The sequence below is a fragment of the Marmota monax genome, unplaced genomic scaffold (genome assembly GCF_021218885.2).
Source record: "Marmota monax isolate L192 unplaced genomic scaffold, Marmota_monax_Labrador192_F-V1.1 WCK01_AAM20220418_F8-fsc00102, whole genome shotgun sequence".
NCBI lineage: Eukaryota > Metazoa > Chordata > Mammalia > Rodentia > Sciuridae > Marmota > Marmota monax.
Genome location: NW_026692494.1, coordinates 1,706,509 through 1,723,879, shown reverse-complemented (window position 1 = coordinate 1,723,879; position 17,371 = coordinate 1,706,509). Strand labels below are relative to the sequence as shown.

General features: G+C 52.1%; 2 protein-coding genes across 2 annotated transcripts in view; one reads left to right on the top strand and one right to left on the bottom strand.

The window, feature by feature from the left end:
• The first annotated feature begins 9,127 nt into the window (after window positions 1-9,127).
• Window positions 9,128-13,374, top strand: Ccl25 (C-C motif chemokine ligand 25). The gene is made up of 4 exons (XM_058579300.1): window positions 9,128-9,218; window positions 11,163-11,280; window positions 11,373-11,507; window positions 13,176-13,374. The coding sequence occupies exons 1-4, from the start codon at window positions 9,146-9,148 to the stop codon at window positions 13,372-13,374; spliced, it is 525 nt and encodes a 174-aa protein (XP_058435283.1). The 5' UTR covers window positions 9,128-9,145.
• A 1,935-nt stretch (window positions 13,375-15,309) lies between these two features.
• Window positions 15,310-17,371, bottom strand: part of Fbn3 (fibrillin 3) — a 61,792-nt gene continuing 59,730 nt past the window's right edge. Inside the window, exon 64 of the mRNA XM_046444206.1 lies at window positions 15,310-16,153. Coding sequence (XP_046300162.1) covers window positions 15,827-16,153 — 327 coding nt within the window. The 3' untranslated portion in view covers window positions 15,310-15,826. The remainder of the gene's footprint in view (window positions 16,154-17,371) is intronic.

Here is a 17,371-nt window from a genome sequence, read left to right as displayed (position 1 = left end):
ACACTAGGCTCAATTCTCAGCACCACATATAAATAAATAAAGTTCCATCAACAGCTAATAAAATATTTTAAAAACATATTCAGAAGCCTGGAGTAGAGGATGATGGGGTATGGGTGCTCCAAGAATCCCATTTCCTGGTAGAACCATGTGGCTCCATTCTAATGTATGTTGTTTGTGGGGAGGGGTTCTGCACAGAATTTAAGAGTTGCACACCGCCCCCCAGACTTGACCTCCCCAACCCTGTGGAAATGCTGTGACAAGGTGGAGGCCTCAAAATGCAGAGGGTGGGGGGGTGGAGGGCGGGGTGCTTGGCTGGGACTGCCCTGAGGGAGGTTACATGTCCTATGGTGACAACCAGAGGGAGCTGCAGGTTCTGACAGAGTTCCCATGGCTGGATGGCCTCAGCCCTATGGGAGGAAAAGATTGGACCTGCTTCCAGTATTGGTGGCCTTGGGCTTCTGTTTGATCGGCTATTGGAGGTCCCCTGCAATTCTGTAAGAATGTTAGGATCTGCTTTTACATTTCTGAAAAAAAAAAAAAAAACATTAGTATTCTGATACAGCTTGCTTTGAATCTGTAGACCAATTTAGGGAGTATTGCTAAGTTAATCCTGGTAGGTCTTCCAATCCGTGAACATAGGATGTTTTTCCATTGATTAGGTTTATTTAAATTTTTTTTTTTTTTTGTATCAGAGATTGAATTCAGGGGCACTCAACCCCTCAGCCACATACCCAGCCCTATTTTATATTTTCTTTTTTTTTTTTTAAGAGAGAATTTTTAATATTTATTTTTTAGTTTTTCAGCAGACACAACATCTTTGTTTGTATGTGGTGCTGAGGATGGAACCCGGGCCGCACGCATGCTAGGCGAGCACGCTACTGCTTGAGCCACATCCCCAGCCCCTATTTTGTATTTTCTTAAGAGACAGTGTTTCACTGATTGCTTAGCACCTCTCTGTTGCTGAGGTTGGCTTTGAACTTGCACACAATCCTCCTATCTCAGCCTCCCAAGCCACTGGGATTACAGGTATGTGCCACCATGCCCAGTTTTCACAATGCTCTTTAGTGTTTGGTGTATTAATCCTGCAACTTCTTAGTTAAATTTATTCCTAAGTACTTATTCTTTTTGATTCTATTCTGAAATTGATTTTTAAATTTCCCTTTAATTACTCAATGCTATTGTATGGAAAGACAACAGATTTTTGTAGGTTAATCTTGTATCCTGCAAATTTCCTAACTTCATTTTGTAGCTTTAATAGTCCTCTCTCTCTCTCTCTCTCTCTGTGTGTGTGTGTGTGTGTGTGTAGATTCTTTAGGATTTTCTACATAGGAGGTCATACCATTCACGAATGGAGAGTCTGCCCTCCATGGGTTCTGATCTAGAGATTCAACCAGTTGTAGACCAAAATATTCTTTAAAAGTTGTGTCTATTCTGAACATGTGCAGACTTTTATTCTTGTCATTATTTCCTAAACACTGGAGTATAACAATTATTTAGATAGAGTTTACATAGTGTGCATTCCAAGCCATCTGTAGATGGTTTAAGTATGCTGGAGGATGTGTACATTTTTTATGTAACTGCTCTGCCATTTTATATAAAGGACTTGGGCATCCAAGGATCTGGGTATCTTTATGTGTCTTGGAACCAGTCTCTTCAGTTCCAAGGGGTGACTCTAGTTTTGCCTCTGTTACCCCTCATGAATGGGATTACTGCCTATCAAAGAGCCAGAGTGAATGAGGTAGGTCCTTTTATCCTTCTGCCATGAGAAAATGCAGCATGGCACTATCTTGGAAGCAGAAGATAAGCCCTTAGCTTCAGAACCAAGTGCAATAAATTTCTATGATTTATAAATTACCCTGCCTCAGGTGTTGTGTTACAACCACACAAACAGACTAAAATAACAGGTCTTCCCATCCATTCCCTTGACTTAGGGTGTGGCTACATGATTGGCTTTGGCCAATACAACCTGAATGGAAGTGACCCCCACCAGCTCCATTTGCAAGGCTTCTGGTGCTCCTCGAACATTCCCATTGCCACGAAACAAACACCTGGGAAACTTCCAAATGAAAAGACACATGCAACAGTCATGAATCCAATTCACAGACCAGAGCAAGGCCCAGCAGGGCTGCAGTCATTTCCTGGACCCACAAGGGAAAGTAAATGTTTGTCCTGTGACAAACAACATAAGCCTGCCTCAGCTGTCCTGTTGCAATCATGAAGTCCTCTCTGAAGGATGGGACAAGCATATTCCTTGTCAGTGTGAGGCTCAGGAGGAAAGCTGTGCATAGTTAACCCTGAGCAGGGAGGGCACACAATTAGACAGTGAGTGGTGTGGGGAGGTGGCAGGTTGGGAGGGCTGGGCCTGCGGGAGCTCCCCTGGGGCTGGCAGGAAGGAGAGGTGGCCCATTGTAGAGGGTTTGCTCAGACTCTGTCCACGGGGGGTGCATCTGTTCCATGAGACCCGATGGCCACAAAATGGAGGTGGATGTGGATACATAATACCATTTCAAGGAATGAAGCCAGGTAAGCTCAACGTGGGGCCCAGGCTGTCAGGGTAGCAGGGCTCAGAAGCCTAAAATATAATCCAGGCCAAGCTGGCTGCCTAAAGATGCTACTGAGTGAGTGGGGAGGGGTCTCAGGCTGAGGGCCCTGCTTGGCAAAGGCTGGGCAGGAGCCCTGGGGGAGCAGCAGGAACCACAGGGGTGATGAGCCAGTCCCCCTCCCCAGTCCCTTAACTGGCGTGTGCTGAGGATGACCGGAAGCCAGGGAATTGGGGCAGGAGACATGAGAAGGTAGATGGGCAGAAGCCTGTTGCTCTCCTTAAACCTGTGGGCACCAATGGCCTCCTGGACCCCTTCTCATGCATGGCTGGTATGCACTATACTGCCAAGGTCCCCAGATTTGAGATGACCCGTAAGCAGGACTCCCATGGGTGCAGTCTGCCGCTTTTGCCTGCACTTTTGAGTCTCCTGCCCAGTGCTTCCCTCTCCAGTGCATCTTCCGCAGGACCTTGGCAGTGCTCAGACATTTGACCACAACCTTCCCCTGGCTAAATGAATTTCAGCAGCTCCCCTGTCCCCGTGATGAAGGTCACCTTCCTTGGCTTAGCATGTGAGGCCCTGAATAGCTTGTCCCTCCCACCTCATCTTCCGCTGTCCACCCCTGCCCCACTCTCCCACCCTGGCTGTTGTGGAATTGGCAGCTCCTTCTAGCATCCTGTTCTGCTGGCCTCAAACACCTGCTCATCTTTCAGGTCTCCATTCAGCTATTGTTCCCTATGGAGGCCCGGTGGGTGCCCTAGGCATCCTGCACCCTGCGGCTACCTTCTCCAGGAGGCTGACCTCCAAGCCTTGCTGCATCCTGTGAACATCCTCTGGAAAATGGAGTGTCTGTTATTCCCCTCATGCCCAGCTCCCTGCATATTACTTGCCACCTATTTTTAAATGTAGATTTTACAATTATGCAAGTATGGGGAGCCCAACAGATTAGGAGATGATTGACACTGAAAAGATAACTTTGTTATTCTCAGTTCCCAAGAGGAGGGGCACACCATGCCACACAGGGCCACGTGGGGAAGCACCAAGGGCCCATCAGGAGGCAGAGGGTACAAAGGAAACCCATAGCACAAGTCTCCTCCACAGAAAGGAGCAGGTGAGGCAGGTTAAGGAGCTTAGGCTGGCCTTGTTTAAGTCATTTCATAGGATCTGGGCACACAGAAGGGAATTGTCTGGTACCTGGCCCTGAGCTGACTAAGGCAGGTGGATCAGAGTCGGGAATGCAGCTCAGTGGTAGAGCACTTACCTAACTCCAGGTTTCACCAGCAGCATCACAAAAATAAAAATAGTTTTTTTAAAAAAATAAAGATATTTTTGTTTTACATTTAATGATCATTAGTAAGCTGGGTGCAGTGGCACTTGCCTGTAGTCACACTCCAGAGGCTGAGGTCTGAGGACGGACGGCTTGAGCCCAGGAGTTCAAGGCCGGCTGCGTTAGCTTTTCATTGCTGTGACAAATACCTGAAAAGACTACTTAACGGAGCAAAGACTCCTTTTGGCTCATGGTTTCAGAGCTTTCAGCCAATGCTCTGCTGGCTCCATTGCTTTTGGCCTGAGGGAGGCAAAACCTCATGGTGGAAGGGCATGAAGGAGAGAAGATGTCCTAGTGGCAACCAGGAAGCAGAGAGACAGCGAGGAAGAGGCAGGGGACACAATATACCTCCAGTGACCTCTCTTCAACTAGGTCCCACCTCCTAATGTTTCCTCCATCTCCCAACAGTGCCATCAACTGGGGACCAACCTTTAGCACATGGCCTTTGGGAGGACAGTAAGATCCAAACCATAACACCAGCCTGGGCAGCACAGCAAGACACTATCTTAAAAAAAAAAAAAAATCATTTGGAAGACTAGATTGGCCCTGGCAACTTAAGGTTGGCTAAGCCCCCAGCCCCATGCCTGGCACACAGTAGGTGCTGAGTGTTTGTTGAATGAGTGAAATATCAAATGACCTCCAACAGGTGATTAATGAGGAGTTAATGACATCACCCTCATCTGTGATGGCTGTGACACACCCACTTGCCTGCCTGAGAGATGCGCAGAAAACCTGTCTCATAAGGGAAGCAGACCTCAGCAGCTTCAAAGAGGGACTCAGGGCTCCATGGAACCCTCTCCTCAGGGCCCACCATCCTCCACTCCCTCCCCATGCCATCCCAGCCCCAGCCTCAATGTCAGCGCGTCAGGCAGTCACCCTTCCCTGATGTTCATCCATACACAGGGTAGAAGCAGGAAAGATACGAGGACTTGGTCTATGGCCAGGACTGGTGCTGGTAGTCTGAATCCCTCTGGTTGGTCGTGGCCTGTGCCCAAGGCCATTGCTGCAGCTGTTCCTGAAACAGGCCACCTCAGCCTAGGGCAGGAAGTCCCTTGAAGCCAGACTTCAGGAGGCAGCAGGGCTGACTGCATTGAGGACATAGCTAAAGGGGTCACACAGACTGTCCATAAACCAGGTCCCTGAGCATCAGGCCAGGGGCTTATAGAGCATCCTAGTAAACCTATTTTCTTCCCCTCCTCTAGTTGCCAGGCAACCACAGTGCATCCAGACCAGAGCAAGAGTCAGCTGGTTTCAGGACATACATAGACTGAAAGTGAAGGGATGGAAAAAGATATTCCTTGCAAATGGAAGCCAAAAGAGAGCAGGGGTGGCTATACTCATATCAGATAAAATAGATTTTAAGCCAAACCCTGCAAAGTGAGACAAAGATTATTACATAATGATAAAGGGGTCAATTCATCAAAAGGATTTAACAGTGGTAAATATAGCTGCACTCAACATCAGAACGTCTAAATATATAAAGCAAATATTAATAGAACTGAAGGGAGAGATAGACTCCAATATAATAAAAGCAGGGGACTTCAGTGTCCCACTTTCAGCAATGAACATATCATCCAGACAGAATGTCTCAATACTGAGACATTAGACTGGAGCCACACTCTAGACCAAGTGGGCCTCATAAACATGTAGAGAACATTCCATCCAATAGTGCAAAATACCCCTTCTTCTCAAGTGCACATTGAACATTCCCCAGGGTAGATCATATGTTAGGCAAAAAACAAGTCTCAACAAATTTAAGATTGAAATCAGATTAAGTATCTTTTCCATCCACCATAGTATGGAATTAGAAAGCAATATTAGGAGGAATTTCAATAATAAGTGAACAACACATTTTTGAATAATCAATAGATCAATGAGGAGATTAAAAGGGAAATTTAAAATCAAGCTGAGCGTGGTGGCACAGGCCTGTAATCCCGATGGCTCCAGAGGCTGAAGCAGGAGGATCAAGGATTCAAAGCCAGCCTCAGCAATTTTTCAAGGCCTAAGCAACTTAGCTGGGATGTGACTCAGTGGTTGAATGCTCCTGAATTCAATCTCCAGCATCAAAAAGAAACAAACAAACAAACAAAAAACCACCAGGCATGGAGGTGCACGCCTGTAATCCCAGTGGCTCAGGAGACTGAGGCAGGAGTATCATGAGTTCAAAGCCAGCCTCAGCAAAAGCAAGACCCTGTCTCTAAATAAAATACAAAATAGGCTGGGGATGTGTCTTAGTGGTCAAGTGCCCCTGAGTTCAGTCCCTGGTACCAAAAATTTCTCAAATGAACAAATTCTTTTTTTTTTTTTTTTTTAAAGAGACTGCTTTGGCCACACCTGCCAGGAAGGCACCTGGTATCATAAGCCCTATGAGATGCACAGATAGTGTGGGAGAGGGCCTCCAGCTGCTTCTCTCAGAGACCACTAGAGCCAAGACTCCCAGAGGACACCCAGGGATTTGGAGGCACCAGAGCTTCAGGATAGCTGTGGGCAGCCAGGGTCTGATATGTAAAAGCAAGGACTCACTTCAGCCTGGAGCATTCACCTAGTGCCCCTCCATCTTTGCCAATGATGATCAAGCTCCTGCTCTGAGCCCTCCAGCATTAGGGGACTGTCACACTTTCCTTCATGGTATTTAAAAAAAAAAAAAAAACAGTAAATGACATGGCCTCCCTGACCCTCAGTCTTCTCCTCTGTACATCTGACTCTTCCATCTGTGTGCACACACTGGAGGTGCCCTTCTCTGGGCAAAGAATATTTCCAGAGTTGAGCCCAGCCCCTCCCCTCCACCTGGCGGTTGCCATTGGCTCAGCTTGTAGAAGAACCCTACCAGGCTCTAGGATGTGGTCAGTACCTGACTGGTTGAGCTGCAGTTGGAGACTTTCCACTTTCCCCCATCATGACAGCCGATGACCAGAAGCCAGAAGGGCGGAGATTGTGCTCCACTCCAACCCCATCTGTTTTCATTTCACACTTTCAGAGAAGGCTCTCTGTTGATACTAGTTCGGCTTCCAGAAAAGGTAGAGATGGGAGAGGGGCGGCCTGCCACACCGTTCAGCCCTGACTGCGAAGATCTGGCCTTCACATTTATCAGAACTTGTCAGAACTCCAAAGCTTTAGTTCAGAGCCTCGTCTTCTCGAACAGCTTGTCTCCCACCATGACCCTTGGGTTCGGGCGCGTGCACAACCCTGTGTAACCTGCATCCTGGTCCCTCAGGGGACCCCCTCCCTCCGTCCCCCTCCTCCCCATGAAGGCTGCTGGCGGGACCAACCCTGAGGGTAGGTTGGGAAGGTGGGCTCACATTCCAGGGACCTCCCGCCGAGTCTGGGTCACGCCAGATCCCTGCCCGCCAAAGGCGCAGGTAGGAGGGCAGTGAGCCATAGCGGGTAGGCCAGCCCTGGCCCGCCACGCCGCGTCCCAAGCCCGCAGCCACGCGGAGCCGCGTCCCCGCCTAGCATCACCCACCCAAAGAAAGGAACCCGAGCAGCAGGAGGGCGCAGGAGGTACACCTGCGGCAGCGACGGACGGCGGGGCTGCAGGGAGCTGAAGGGGAAGAACCGAACCCGTCAGCCCCGCCCCACGGCCAAGCCCCACCCGCCAGACTCTAAGCCCCCAACTAAAAGTCTCTCCCGGCACCCCTAAATGCCATTCATCAAGCCCCACCCATTTCAATCCCCACTGGCACCGTCCTCAAAGCCTCGGACCCTCCCCCCACCCAGCTGCAGGGCGGCGAGCCCAGGGCCACCACTAGGGACCCCCCCACACCCCCACCCCCCTGCAGAGCCCGAGAAACGGAGGCTGGGTGAACAGCTCGGTGGTAGAGCGCTTGGCTAGCGTGCGCAAGGCAGTGGGTTCCATCCTCAAGCACCACAAAAAAAAAGAGAGGAGGGATAAACTTGCGGGCCATAAAAAAATAAGAAAATAAAAGAAAGAAAGAAAAGAAAAGAAAAAGAAAAGCACTGCTATGTGAAGTGTCCGCACCGCCCGCTCCGCGCCTTCCCCGGCCCCTCGCCTCGGTTGCAGGTGAATGTTGCTTTGCTTCCCGTTGTCATGGTTACCTGCGGCTCCTGGCTTTGCTTTCAAACCAGAGTGTTTCTTCGTGGTTGTGGTTACTGATAAGTTTATTGGGCTCTTCTTCATCTCCGTGGTCTTTGTTTACTTCTACCCCACCCCACCCGCGCCATCCCCGCTTGGTAAGGGGATTGAACCCAGGGGCGCTCTCCCGCTGAACTCTCTCCTCAGCCCTTCTCAGTTTTTATTTGGAGAGAGGCTCGGGCCAGTTCAAGGCTAGCCCCCTGCTTCATTCTCCCACGTCGCTGGAAATACAGACGTGCACCACATTTCCAGTTTATCGAGATTATTCTTAAAATAACATTGGAGGAAAATTCACAGGTCATTCACTTCTCCGTTGAAAGTGTACCTTTCTGTGGTGTTCATTAGACTTAGTCAATCATTGCCATTATCTGATTTCAGAACAAAAAGATGCACCTTGAGCAGCCAACGCCCCCCCCGCCCCCCCCCCCACCCCAGCCCATGGCCACTACTAATCTACTTTCTGTTTCTATGGATTTGCCTATGGCAAACCCACAGCATATCTGTGACATATAAATTGCCCCACTGTGCAGGAGGGGGAGACGGGTGAAGTTCAGGTCCCTCCTATACCTGGGAGTAGGCAGCCAGGGAAAGGCTTTCTTTGGAGGCTCTATCAGCTGAGGCTTGTGTGCAGGAAAATGTGTCTGCCCGGGTGTGCAGGTGAGGGGACAGGAGAAGACAAAGGACCCTTTGGGGACAGTGCAAGTTTGCTGGCCCAGAGGCCTGGGATGGAGGAGGTTCCTAGGGCAGCCAGACTTTGAGAGGATCCAGGTGGAAGTTAGGCTTGGTCTATCTACAGTGAGGGAGAACCCTGGAGTCTCACAGAGCCTGTGGGCTGAGGGAGGGAGGGAGGAGGGAGGGAGGGCCAGAGGTTGTGGGGTGGGGCTCGACCTATAAGAGAGAAGCTCAGCTGCCTAACCCCACACACAGCACACCCACCGCAGCAGGCCCTGGTTCTGGGGACCCCGGAGGCATTGGTGAGTCGTCCGTCTGGCCATGACTGAGAGCCGCAGCAGGTCCCTTCTGCTCAGCTTGTCCCTATCCTGAGTCACCTGCTTCTCTTGCAGAAGGCCCTGGGCCCCAGCAGTGCCTGCTGCTGTCTTCCCTGGGTCCTTATCATCCCTCTCCACCTCCCCAGGCCACTCTGTCTATCCTTGAAGTGCCCAGAGAGGAGGTCCTGCCTGCACCATGAACCCTTGGATCCTTGCCAGCCTGGCAGCCTGCTTTTTGGGGGCCTGGGTCCCTCCCATCCACACCCAAGGTACTGTATTCAGTCAGCTGTATTTACCCTATGCCCCTGGTCCCCCCTTTCCCTATCTAGACTCACTGTCCCCTGTCCGCCCGTTTACCCCTCTCCTCTTCCAGATCCCTTACCACCACTGAATTCTCCTATGGCTCCTGTTCCCAACATAGCAGAGATTCCTGGTGTTTGTGCCCTGGGATGAAGGGAGACAGAGGGTCCCCAGCTCCTTCCTCCAGAGTCCTCCACCCCTGTGTACCTCCTTTGCAGGACTCCAGTGGCCTAGGGAATGTGGGAACAGAGGGTGGCTTCCAGCTGTGGGTAAAGCCACTTGCAGCCAGGAATATACCTCAATGTCCTGAGTCTGCAGAGCCAGGGATGGGGCTGGAGACCAGAGCCCTGGAGACCTTGGGGAGCTTACCTGTGCAGTGCAGCCGAGAATTGCCACTCAGCCTTTGTGAGCTTTAGTTTTCTCGTCTGTGAGGTGGGAACCTGAAGTTCCCCTCGCCTGGAGCCGGTGAGAGGATCCAGTGACCTGACCTGCTGCCTGTGCCCAGCAGCCCCAGTGAGGGAGCCCTTCTGTCTTCCTCCCCATCTCCACCCCAGAGTAGGCACTTGAGGATTTTGGTCACCAAAGGCCAGATGGAGGCGTGCAGACTCCCCCAGGATCCCTGAGACGGGGTCCTACATTCCTGTGGCAAGGCCAGTGAGTCCTCCCAGATGGCCAAGCAGGGGCCAACAGGGTTGAGGAGCGTGGCCCCACCCTCCTGCTCTGCCTGTCCCCATTCTAGGTCTGGCAGGACCCGGCAGAGCTTAGCCTTTGCCCAGGAGGAGGGCTGGTCTTTGTTCCCATTGTCCTGCTATCAGAGCCAGGCCCAGCGCCTGCTCTTTGATCCTGGGGGAGGGGGCAGTGGCCCCCAGCATTGGGAGCCACCTGCCGAGGATCACTGGAGCCGCAGGTCCTATCTAACACCACTGCTCCTTGTCCTCAGGGACAGGGTGGGGGATACAATGAGAACTGAGCCCTCCCCCTGCTCCACCACTGCTGTGCTCTGCTCTGCCAGGACCCCGACTCAGGTGGGCTCTGGCAGAGGTGGATTGCAGGACCTCCAAGACAGACTGGGCGAAAGAGCCCACCTTGGCTTCCACCACCATCCCATCGCCCCCTCTTCTCATTCATTCCATCTGCTCCTCTGCCCAGATCTTTCAAGCATCGTTACCTCCTCTTCAGGCATCCCCCGTGCTGTGTTGTCCCCCCACCCCACAAAGGTCAACTTCCTGTCTCCCACCACTCCAGGAGCTCTCCAAGACAACATTAATTCCAGCTCTTCTCCGTTTGGGTATTTGGCACATAGTGGGAACTCTTTTAAGTGTTTTTATTAGATCCACAAGTAAACCCTCTAGAACTCCTAGTGTCTGGCTGGGTCACTTGAGTGGTCACTGATGGGAACAGAGAGGAAGAGGGATCAGAGCTAGTTCCATGAGAAGACAGACCAGCCCGGAGAGGATCCAGGACCTCAGCAGGAGCTAACCAACCTCATTTTTAGGAGAGTGGCACTGGGGACACTACACTTCTGATGCCAAATGTGAAGGGACAGCACAAACCAAACAACTCAAGATTGTGTCAGATGCCATAGGGGAAGGCTCTCTGTCCCACAAGACTGCCCTCCATTAAGATGCCACCGCCCTGAGCCTGTCTTCCCTCCTCAGGGTCTGCGCCCGTGCTCCCAGAGCAGAGAAGGGGCTCTGGGCTGTTTCTTGGGTGGTCCGCTCCTTTCCAAGCAGGGCCCATGGACCCCACCAATCCCTGCCAGCTGTCCCAGTAGCAAAGGCTGAGAGGCAGTCAGGCAGTGCGCATGCCTCGGTCGGGGCTGCAAGGGTCATGGTGTGCTTTTCCACGTCTGTGACTGTCCCTGCCAGTGCCCATGTGCAGGTTTGAGCGTGTGGGTGGCGGTGTGATTGCAGGGTCCTTTGAAGACTGCTGTCTGGGTTACTACCCCAAACCCAAGTTGGCTGTGCTCCGTCGCGCCAGGTTTTTCCGGATCCAGGAGGTGAGCGGCAGCTGCAACCTGTTTGCCATCATGTGAGTGGGGCCGTGCGATGGGAGTGGGGAACACACACAGCTTTGCTGCTCCTTCCACCCTAACGTGGGCACCCCTTCCCCACCCATTGCAGATTCTACTTCCACCAACCAGGTAAAACGGTGTGCGGGAACCCACGGGACATCAGGGTACAGAAGGCAATGAGATGGGTAAATCCTAGGCTCAAGGTCTCCCAGAGGTCTGACAACCGGCTAACCATCCAAGGTGGGTGAGGCCCCAGCCCAGCATCTAGGGAGCCCACCCTCCCTGTCTGCAGGCCCCTTTGCTTCTCAGTCTCTGAGGGAGAGAATCAGAGCTCCACATTCTGGCAGCTGCCCCTGCTCCAGAGAGAGCTCATTCCTGATGAGGGAGGGATGGACTGAGTGACCAACCCCCCAGGTCATCATCTAGCTCTTTTAAAGTCAGAGTGCTAAATTGATGCACACGGAAAGTTCAAGCAAAGGGGAAAGTCATGGGCTCAAATAACCAGCAGTAGCTTCAGGCTTGGCTACATCCAGAGGTTCAGAGGCTGTTGATGAAGCTTCTCTCTCTCTCTCTCTCTCTCTCTCTCTCTCTCTCTCTCTCTCGCTGTGGATAGACTCTCAGGCTGGGAGGAAGAAACTGAATACTTCAAAATCCCGGCGACCATCGTCCAGGCCGAAGTATCTCAGCAGCAACAATAGCAGCAGCAGCAGCAGCAGCAACAAAAGAAATGCTTCCCTAAACTGATCCAGGTGAGGACAGTCACATGGCCTTCCTCCATCCGTTACTGAGGGTTGAAGGCTTATGATGGGTCCAGACTCGGGCAGGACGTTTGCCTACAGGACCAAGGAGGGCTGGCTATGTGGTCAGCCCTGCAGATCCACACAGGAAGGTCCTCAGTGGCTACCCACAGCCCCAGCCTAGCCAGGTGGGGCATTGATAAGAGCGGAATTGAAAGGCCAGGGAGGTGGACCAAGAGCTCCTGGGCCCCCATAAGATGAGAAAACAACACTCTACACCACACTCTGATGACAGATGTGAAGGGGCAGCACAATCCAAGCCACTGGAGATTGTGACAGTTGCCACAGGGGAAGGATCTCTGTCCCACAAGACTGTCCCCATTAAGATGTAACTTCTCTGAGCCTCAGTTTTGCCAACCATAAAATGGGGATCGATGACACTGCATTCCACTGAGTTGCAGAGACAATTGTAATTTGCAGCGTCTGGTATGTAGTACATGGTCAGTAGGTTGCCACCTCCACTTTGACCAATCAGCTATAAATTGGGGATCCCGTGTCTGTCTCCTTGGGTTCAATCATTCACTAGATCCACTCCCAGGACTCAGGGAAACATATTCAGCAGTTTATTGTAAGGGACGTTACAAAGGATCTGGGGTACAGCCAGATGAAGGACAGTCATAAGCACAGGAGTTCTCGTCCTCTTGGAGTTGGGATGCACCACTCTCCTAGCACACGATGTGTTCACCAACCCGGAAACTCCCTGAGCCCCAGAGTTCAGGGGATTTTATGGAGGCTTTATCACACAGGAATGAGGGATTATTAACTTCCCTGCCAACCCTTCTCCCCCTCTCTGGAGAGGGAGACGAGGAGCAGAAGGCCCCCCCCCGCCGTCTAAACACGCTTGGTCTTTCTTGTGACCAGCCCCCATCCAAGAGTCCCCTCATCAGAACAAAAGAGGGTCCAATTGCCCAGGAAATTCCAAGGGATTTATTAGCTGTGTGTCAGGAATCGGGGTCAAAGACCAAATGTTAGAACAAAGGATGCTCCTAACGTCCTTATTGCTCACATTACAAGGCTCTGAGGAACTAGGTGCCAGGCAGAGACTGGTAAGTGTATTTCTTATTATTTTACAGCCCCCAAGCCCACTGCAGTTCCACCTCTAATCCCTCCTGCAGGGCCGTGAGCCTGCGCATCTCCAGGATCCAACAGCAGGACAGAGGCCGGAGGGATCTTGCTCCACCAGTGGTCACCCTGCAGCCCCAGCTGCCTCTGTCCCTGTCCTTCAGTCCCAATCCTAGCCCCTGTGCCCGGATTGGTTTGCTCCTTTTTATTCCTACCATCTCCTGCCCCTTGGACAGCTGGGAAGAGAGATAGCTCCTTTCTGCTCTGGGATAAGTACCAACCTTGGGCAAAGGTTCTTGCAGACAAGATTCTTTTGGACTATGTCACCCACCTGCAGCTTCTTGCCATTCACCCCAGGCCACCTACTGTGTCCCTCCAGGTCCTTGCAAAGTTTTGGTTGGTACAAAAAACATCCTCCCAGTCTAAGCTTTTAAATAAACTTTTGGTAAAAAAAAATGTCATTGTTTCCCCTGTCACGTTTTATTTTAAGATCTGTGGCCCCAGCCTTCATGACAAGTGGGTCCTGAGGGGCTGAGCACTGGACAGGTGGGATGTGACCTGCACTTCCCAAATGGTGACCTTGGGCCAGCTGCTGACTCTCTTGATGTCTCTTTGTTTGCCTGTGAAGTAGGGATCATTGTGGTTGCTCTGCCTAGACTCTGGGACTGGGGTGTGTGGAAGGTCAGAAAAGACCTCTACAGGCTATAGTAGGCTGCCCAGGGGACAGTGGGTCAGGACCTGGGCAAGGATAGTGCCCTGGGACCAAGCACTTGATACAGCTCTACAGGCGGAGGTTTGAGACACCTGGCTGTACTATTTCCAATCCTTAATAGCCTCAGTTTCCATCACAACTGAGAATGTCCCAGATGCAAGCCAAATATATATCCTCTGTAGATGACATGCTGGTGGTTTGGGGCCTCAGCCCACACTGTATGGGTGACCCAGGAAGGCCTTCTCTAAGCCTCAGTCCCTCCTGCCCTATGCCCCCATAGAACAAGGCTGATAATACTGCCTGCCTCAGGAGGGGTTTGATGGGGGTCAAATACATGACTGTCCCCGCGGGCGCAGCGCTTGGCATGCACCAACCATTCAGTAAGGAGGTGACCATCCTGGCCATTGAGCTCCCCCTCAGATTTCCACGGAGCCAAGTCCAACCCAGAGTCAGGAGTCAGGGACCACCACAGGGAAAAAGGCACATGCACTCCTGGGCTTGGTTCACAGCCTGACAGCCATTTAAAGATCTCACCTTAACTCACAGTTTGTCAAACACCAAACCTGCCCCGTCAGCCCACCCTAAAACAGTCCTGCTGGCTTTAAAGACCAGGTGTGTTATTAGAGCTGGGTGCGCTCACCACCACCCTTCAATGCTGAGGGTGAAGCTGCTGAGACACTGAATGGCGGACTCTCAGGGCCATCAACCTGCCACTTGCCCTTTCGTTTAACGTCCTTATCACAGGGCAAGGATCTGGGGTTCAAGCGCCCACACAGGTCGAAGTGCACCTGAAGCCAATTAACATTCCTAAGCCCCAGCCCACCCCTGCGAGCCGCCAGTAAGTCCTTTCTTTCGTCCCAGGGAGCCAGCAAGCTTACCCTGTAAAGGTTGCCTATTTGCATTCTCACTACTTGATTTCTTTTCTCTCACTGAGGCCAAGTTCCAGGGTCTGGCAACAGGTCTGGCAGCATGGTGGTGGACAGTGCAGGGGCTGGCACAGCTCCCTGACTTTCAGTCTGGCCTGACCTGGGCCACAGTTGCGTAACTTCTGAGCCTCAGCTTTCCCCTCTGTAAAACGAGGCCGATCATACTACCATTCCGCGGGGTTCTAGTGACGACAAAGTCGTTCATATTTGTAAAGTACTTAGAACAGTGTGGGCGTGCAGTACAGACTGTGAGCCATCATCTTCACGACTGAGGAACCTGTAAGGGCTGCCAGCAGCTGCCACTCACAGCCTGGCTCTGGGTTTGTGCCAAATGCACAGGCCTGAGGTTGGGGGAACCCTTCCTGCAAGACTCTCACTACATTTTCTCCTGGGTCCTGGGACAAAGCCCATCCTTTCCCAAACCTGGGCCTCTCTGGGGCTGCAGAGGTCCCCTCTGGCTCTCCCAGGTAGGAGCTTTATGTGGCTCTGCAGAGGACAGCATCTCCTTATGTGAGAACTTACCAAAGAGGCAGGCAGATTTAACCCAAAATAACTTTATTGTTGTTTCCACTTTTGATATAAAAGCATCCTTCACACCCAGCCCAGGCCCCGGGGGAATAAACATGGCAGCCAGTCACTAACTCTGAGCAGTCAGGGCTCCTCTCTTTGCTCTGAAGGATGAGCCCATGCCCACTCCAGCAACTCATTCCCATATCCCACCAACCCCCCGGCGGGGAGGCCACAGTGCAATACAGAAGTTTAAGCCTGAGATTGACCAGAAACAGTGACCACTGGGCCCCCACTGACCCTGGCTGTGGGGGGGGGGAGGTACACACAACAGCGTCCAGCTGTCTCCAGGAAAGACTGAGTCCTGGGGTCCCCTGGCTGGCACAGAGGTCCAGCCTGTGCCTGGACCCATCTGAGGTCAAAGTGTAGCATTCCTCTCTTCCTGAGTTTCAGGATTTGACCTGGTCAGCTGCTGCTGCTGGGGACCAGTCCTTCCCAGTTCCAGAATCTCCACCTTTGGGTGGCCCAGGAGCTTGGGGCCCATGGAGGCTCTTCTCAACTAGAGCAGCTGCAATTGCACTTTCAGCCGCAAGGCCCGGCCCACCGAACCTGGCCAGACACCCCGGGGCCCTGCCACGCTCACCACCTCCAGCTGGTACATTCCAGGCCTGGGCCTCCGTCGTCCCAGCTGCAGGGAGCTGAGGCTGCCCAGGTGATGCATGCGGAAGAAACCTCGCTTGTTGCCGTGAGCAATGACGTAGTGCACCCAGCCTCCCAGGCCCTCCAGAGCTGGACGCAGCTCCAGGATATGCTCCGACTGGCCCAGATGTGAGAGGTTCAAGGCCAAGGTCAGGGGGACTTCTGTGTCAAGGGTGGCCAGGCTCACCTGGGGAGAAAAACCAGGTGGGCGATCAGAGGCTGGTTGAACAGGGATGCGGTAGATAAGGGGCCCTGGGGTCATGGCCAGAGTGATTTTAAACAGTGTCTAATGTGGAAGAAAACATCCTGCATGCAATGTACTCTGCCCTTGGCCACTTCTGTCTAGCCCTCTGTTTGCAAGACTGAGGTCAGCCTGGGCTGAGGACATAAGGGCACAGGCAGAGGCTGGTTTTCAGGTGAAAAGTAAAGGCCAACAGGCAGGCAGCCACTTTTACACAGACTCCAGACCCTATTCTCAGCTGAATCACCACGGTCAGGCCCCTACCTGGGTGGAGGGAATTAAGTATTCGCCCCAAAGACCCAACCAGAGGGTCAGCCAGATGGCACTGGGCCCCTGAGTCCCAAAGGTCACTCAGGCAGCCTGGGGTGCCTGGGGTTATGACCAAAGGTCTTTTCTGCAGAAGACAGACCCTAAAGGATGTCAGAGCTGACTTCGAGACAAATAGGATACCCAGCTGGGCCAGAGAGAAGAGAGCAAGGGCCAGGCTACTGCTAGCTTCCTCTGTACTTCCTGCATCTGGCTCTCATTAAGAGCCCCCTGTGTGCAGATGACAAACCCTTCTTTATTCAAGCTCCTCTGAAGTGTCTTCCTGGTCCTGGCAGCTGGACAGAACCCTCAATAAACCAGTGAGATTCAATGGCAGGCTACCCAGGCCTGGGTGACGTATCCAATCCCACAGAAGGTTATCTGTTTTCTTCCCCTTTGCTCTGGGCTGTGCTGTTTTTTTTTTCACCTCATTTATATGCCCATGGAGCATTCTGTTATATTCAAGTGAAAGCTATTCCTATCTCCCAGCCCCCTCCTTCTGGGAATCTTGGGCCTGTCCCGGGAGTGTGGTTCAGACATATGCACTTATTGACACCTACTGGCAGAAAGTGGGAATTGCAGGCAAAGGCACAAAGCCTCTGTCCAGATTTCATCCCAATGTGCCCAGCCCAGGAGTCATGAACAGGGCAGAACTTGAGGCAGAGGCTGTTATCTGGCTGCTCTGAGCAGTGCTAAATCTAGAATAGTTCTGATGGAGGGCTTCACTAACCAGATGGTAAGGGTTGACATTCCAGAGTGCACAGAGGGTTTAGAGAGACCAATGTATTTCTCCTGCCTCTAAATGCCACCAAAAGAGGGAATCCACAAGAAGCACCCCAACCCAGCCAAGGTCAGTAT